We start from the raw sequence: 6,474 nt of genomic DNA on the forward strand, positions 1-6,474 counted from the left end.
TATGTTTTGAAACTCTGATGTACACACTATGTACTAGCGTGTACATCAACCTCTTTATTTGGAAGAACTGAGAATTCAGTTTTCCATGATATGTGCCCTTTAAAAGCAACTGCACAGTACACAGCGTAATCTCTGACCGCTGTCATAGTTGGCAACTACAGCCTACTGTTAATGAATGACACTTCTTGCCGTGAAAGCTATTTATTACACTGATTATTAACAATAAATTAATTAATTTATAGAACACGGGAGTATTTTATCAGATTGAATCTTGTTGCCGTTTTACTAAAGCTGCGGAAGGGCGTGTTACCAAAAAAACAGAGCCTACACTGGATTATATAAGTGATGTACAGTCACGTGAAAAAGTCCAAAACAGAATGTGTAAACATTATGTAATAGAACAAAAAACAAATGTCAGCTTTATTTATTAACATTGTTTAAATGAAGATTTTATATCTGTATCTCCAAATATGTTGAAGACAGGGTGCACTTACTTCTTCGAATGACCACATCTCCTGTTCCAGAATAAACGTTGAAAGCTATAAAAGTGTAAATAAAAAAAAACTACACAACAAAAACGCCCTGGCCTTTTCGATCAACGCTGTGTACCGTCAAATCTGATCATAAAATTTTGCTCATCAGTTTCATCTTTGGTATTTCTGTTTGATCACTCACGTGTGGTGTGCATGTATGAGCACGTTTGAGCGTAATATTTCAACAACCTGAAAAATGCTTAATTTGCGGTAACTTACCAAAACGAGCATCAATATCTTCTATAATAACTATAATGAAGAAAAATACAGAACATAATTTGTGCGTCACATCATTCTACCATCTTAAAAAATTAAGACGTTGTCACATTTTGTTCTTTCCAGAGGTTGTTATTTTAATGCTATAAAGTGGCCACTAGGGGGAGCAGGGTACTAACTGCTCCACCTCAAACGTAATCTATCAGCACAGCTTTTGGCTCATGAGCTCCTGAAGAAATGCTACGCTCACATTACAAGCCTCGTTGCACAAATCCAATTTTTTGCTCAAATCTGATCTCTCTGACACCATGGTTCACACTCGTTTAGGTAAGTGATTCAAATCTGTCATTAATGTGAACCGGTGTCCTGAAATGACCCTCATGAGCTCATCCTACTCAGTAACGTCACGTGAATGAATCACGTTCATCATCAGCACAAATTAACGAGCAGAACGAGCTTCGCTGAGAAGATAATTAACTCTGATCAGCTCTCAGCTTCATTATTAGAGCGAGACGAAGGAGAAAAAGGTGAGATGAGCTGCTTTTCCACCATTTACAGGCTTTAACTTTAACTGTTCGCTGCTGCTGCCATGGTAACGCTGAATGACGGCACACGCACAGTGGAAACAAAGCACATGATTTCCGATCTGAGCGTCACTTTAAGGTCACATGGACACAAATCGGATACGTATCCGATCTAGGACCACATATGAAAGTGGCTCAGGTCGGATTTGAAAAGATCAGATCTGAGTCACATTAGGGCAAAAAATCTGAATTGTGCCACTTCAGCCTGGTAATGTGAACGTAGTCAAAAAGTCCTGGTACCTTTGCTTTGCAGACTGACGGACTCCAGTTTACGGACCAGCTCCCCGTCCTCCTCGTCACACTGGGCCTCCACTATAACATCTGGACTGCAGGGGTTTCCTGCCCGTTCCTGACCTGCTGGACCTTTACGTGCAGGAGTCGGTTCACATTCCTCTTCGTTCACCACCTACAAACATATCAACACAACACATCATGATCACTTTCACTGACTGTTCCTGATAGACAGCCTATCTAATCACTTATAATTAGTTCACCATACTGTGTCATCATTACACCATTGTCCTACTATTTATTTCATCTTGTCAGTTGCTTCTCTCACCATGTACCTCACAACATATTCTTACGGCAATCCTTTTCTTATAACGCCAACAGCTTTTTTTTATGGGGGGTGGTGTGTATTGGGCTTATAACTGAGTGAGTATAGGGGGTGTTGCAATATCTTGTATATACTAAAAGGAAAAACGGGATATCTGGAAAAAATAAAATATTCAAAAAAAATTTAAAAAGCATCACTTTCAACATCAGAGCCCTTTATTCTTTATTCTTTCCCCTTAGGCTGGCTTTACATGAAACCTCAACGCATGCTGTGAGCTGCTTTCAACATAATTACCCTGACAGTTACACAAAGCAATTCATAAGCAATCAAAGTTGCATGCAACACATTCAGGTGCTCCACTCATGAGGCACAGTAGCCGTTTGTACTACATTGTAATGTTCTTGCTACAGAGTCATCTGCGGTGCTTTATTTACATTTGCGTATTGGCATCATTTTTTTATTCTGTGTAGGATTTTTCCTGTCATTCTTTTTCTCTGTACATCTGTGTATGTTTTACTTACATATCTATCTGTGACTCTCTACCATACAGTTGAGTTTTAAATGTGCAGGAGCCACAGACAGGTCCAGGCTTCTATTCAACAGCATGATACCTAAAAACAACTGCTATTAATAATTAAGATTAGTCAATTATTAATAGATCATTAACTTTTAAATGCCATCTATGTAGTTACTGAATAATATGCCTCATAACATAGTAAACCTGGGAATTCAAGGCGTTAAATACTACTACTATCATAAAAAGACACCTATTATTATTATTATCATCATCATCATCATCAACTGAAACATCATATCATTACACACTGATACAATACTGCTTGGTCAGTGACAACTGATGCTGACACTGTAGCTCCTGTTTTGACTGTGAAATCAGTGGTGTGTGTATAACACACACACAGTTCAGGCATAACATTATGACCACCTCCTTGTTTCTACGCTCATTGTCCATTTTATCAGCTCCACTTACTATATAGGTGCACTTTGTAGTTCTACAGTTACAGGCTGTAGTCCATCTGTTTCTCTGATACTTTGTTAGCCCCCTTTTACCCTGTTCGTCAGTGGTCAGGACCCCCATGGACCCTCACAGAGCAGGTACTATTTGGGGGGTGGATCATTCTCGTGCTGCTGGAGTGTTTAAACACTGTGTCCACTCACTGTCCACTCTATTAGACACTCCTACCTTGTCGGTCCACCTTGTAGATGTAAAGTCAGAGACGATAGCTCATCTGCTGCTGCACAGTTTGTGTTGGTCATCCTCTAGTCCTTCATCAGTGGTCACAGGACGCTGCCCACAGGACGCTGTTGGCTGGATTTGGTTGGTGGACTATTCTCAGTCCAGCAGTGACACTGAGGTGTTTAAAAACTCCAGCAGCACTGCTGTGTCTGATCCACTCAGACCAGCGCAACACACACTAATACACCACCACCACGTCAGTGTTACTGCAGTGCTGAGAATGATCCACCATATACACATAAGTATCAAAATTGTGGGATTATGATTGTTATTATCATGAACATAACTAATAAAAAAAATACAAAACTTAAGAAGTAATTAAAAGAAATCTAAACCACAATGAATTCTGGGTAGTTCTGGGTAGTTCTGCCCCCAGTGCTCTAACATTTCTAATAAGACTAAGGCTGAATCTCAAATTGCTCCCTACTCCCTACATAGTGCACTGCGTCAGTCATGAAACAGAGGCTTTTAGACCAAACAGGGAACTAAATATTGGATACAGCACCATGCAGCTAACGGCCGAATATACAGGCTGAACATAACACCCTGTTTGGGTGTAAAATCCATTACTTCATGGTGTATACAGTGCAGTACACAGGCATTAGGGAGCCATTTGAGATTCAGCCTGAGTTTCTGCTGCTTATTTGCATTGAACTGACAATCGAATCATTCAGAGAAGCACAGTTTAACTGAAACTGTTAAGAGAATAGAATTAGATTCGTCCCCACACCGGAGCTCGACTTATTCCAGTGTTTCAGCGGTTTCCCACCTCACCTTTTCAAAAAGCACAGCCCTGCTGATAGAGTTCTCACTACATGTCATCTTCAGAATATCTGACTCATCTCTTGGAACAAATAAACACATCATCATCACCACAACTCTGTCCAAAAAGAGCCGTTTTTATATCAATCATATCTCTGAGTTACTGAAACAGATCTGGGGGAAGGTTTTTAATTTCCGTATCTCACCTCACCTGTAAGAGTCAGCTCACCTTAAATGACTGATCTCAGAATGGCTGAGTGTTTGTGCCGCTGGGCTGGAAAAGGGTTCGTTTCCTTCTGCTTTAATTACGCTTATTTACAAAACCTCTCCTGACACAACCTGCCCCGCAGCGGCGCAGCACTCACGCCTACACACCTGAGCTCACGGCAGGAACCTTCTAAAATAAACAGGCGACACGCAAGGCATGTCTGACGGCTACTGATGACTGCGCAAAATATTAAACGCTCACTCAAACTGCACGATTAAAGGAACACTTCACCAAAAAAAGAGGAAAAAGAATTTACGTGTTTGGTGTCTGAAGTTTGCGTCTTTAGTTTTAGCTCTGGAGCTACGATTTATATGGTAATGAAAATATAGATAAATAGTGATTAAAATGCTGTGTTTACATGCAAAGATTGTTGCCAATCTGATTGAATCCATTCTGATTACAGATTAAGACTGAGGTGTTTATTCTCACTCTACTCAACAATCTGATGGGAAATCTCTGTTTACATGCTCACTACAAGTAATCAGATCCAAAATGATGTGCATGCGTAGAGAACCACTTAGGCTACGTTTACACAGCAGGTAAAAGTGGCCCAAATCCGATCTTTTTCCTCATCTGTGACACAGATGTGTGTCTGTGTGTCAGTGTGAACAGATAAACACACTGAATCTGTCATTTTCAATTCTGATTTGAGACGCTTTCATATGTGGTACTGAAATCCGATATGTATCCGATCTGCAGCAATGCGACTCTGTTTGAACAGCCAGATCGGAATTCATGCGACTTTTACGTCAATCCAGCTCGACATTCGTCATAATTTGGCGCTGCTGAGACTCATAAACATTTAGTCTGATGTTTCTGTACTAAAAAATTAGAAGAGACTCATCAAACCCCTCCGTGTTTGAAGAGATTTCCAAAGAAATGTCCGAACAGTTTAAAGAATCTGAGGACACAAACCAAAGAAGTGGCCGAATAACGCGCCCTTTTTAAAGCGAACTCAAACACACTGTGGGTGATGAGTCCAGCTGTCAACCACTGGAACTTTATAATGGTTCCTGTGATGCTGGTGAAGACGAAACTGAAGCTCCGGGAGAGACTGGCGCTCGCTGGCCGTCATGACTGTTTACCTCTGGACGAGCCGCCGCGTGAAGCACTGTTCTTTTGCGCATGCGGGTCAGTTTAGGAGCTGATCTGTTCAGACTGATGTCACATACAGATCACATTTAAAAGATAATGTGAAAAGCCAAACAAAGAAATCGGATTTGGTGAGGAAAATCAGATTTGGCCCACTTTTACCTGCTGTGTAAATGTATCTTTAGTGTAGATGTTACCATGACAACCAGCATCACGTGAGTCCAGTCAGAGTGAGATGAGCAGCAGTGAGCAGTGCTTGTGTTTTTAATGACTTTAAAATGATGTCAGACTCAGGAAAACGTCCTTCACATGTCCTTATTAAAGAAGGCCGAGAGGAAGACGTCGCGTTCTGAGACACATAAGCCGGACGTTTAAAGATCAGAGATCAGAGCATAAACTTCGTCTCCTCTGCAGACCAGTTTCTGCTCCGCCATGTTGAACGGTATAAACTTTCACTATGACGTGACAAACATGATCAGACCGGACTTAAACTTTCCGATAGGGAATGTAATCAGATACAGGCGTTTACACGGATATTATTCTTCTATTTAATGGATTATTTACAGGATTACCCACCTCGATCAAACGGATAGAAACTGTATTCTGAATGGCCTCAATCAGACTAGACTATTCCGACTGAGGTGTTTACATGTATGTATTCTATTCCGATTGAGCTGTTAGTCTGATTATTAACAGATTATCAGGCTGCATGTAAACGTGTCCAGTGAAAAAACAGCTGTTGTGTAATGTGTAACTCATGGTTTCTACATTAGAGGATCATTAGACACGAGATTTATAAACTCGATTCGGTTCCATTGGAGGATCCAGAAGAGATACAACACCCAAGAACATCTCCACTGCAAGTCTAACAGGATTTGAAAGCACGACTCGATATGGAGAATACTAATATTAATACAGGTGAGCAACTCAACATTTCTAAAAGTGCTTTTATTGTGTTTAAAAGCTGTTTGTTTATGGTATCAGGTGAACAGGACTCTTCAACATGAAGCTAAGCTGCTGATATGGTATTCCAGGTGGTTGCTAGGGTGTTGCTGTGTGGTTTCCATGCTATTTCAGGTAGTTGCGAGGGTATCTTACATAGAGGACATTCACAACATTTGGCAGCCTTTTAAGCTTTTGTTACTGAGAAAAATGCTTATTAATCCGTCCATTGAAAGCTTCTCTGGGGAAGTGCTGCAGAGAGAGGC

General features: G+C 40.7%; 1 protein-coding gene across 2 annotated transcripts in view; it reads right to left on the reverse strand.

Moving 5' to 3' along the window:
* The window catches only part of dis3l2 (DIS3 like 3'-5' exoribonuclease 2), a 40,919-nt gene that overhangs the window by 21,548 nt on the left and 12,897 nt on the right, over window positions 1-6,474 (reverse strand). For both annotated transcript variants that reach the window (XM_036596085.1, XM_036596087.1), the window contains exon 7: window positions 1,574-1,739. In XM_036596085.1, coding sequence (XP_036451978.1) covers window positions 1,574-1,739 — 166 coding nt within the window. The remainder of the gene's footprint in view (window positions 1-1,573; window positions 1,740-6,474) is intronic.

Source organism: Colossoma macropomum, unplaced genomic scaffold (assembly GCF_904425465.1).
Source record: "Colossoma macropomum unplaced genomic scaffold, Colossoma_macropomum, whole genome shotgun sequence".
Classification (NCBI taxonomy): domain Eukaryota; kingdom Metazoa; phylum Chordata; class Actinopteri; order Characiformes; family Serrasalmidae; genus Colossoma; species Colossoma macropomum.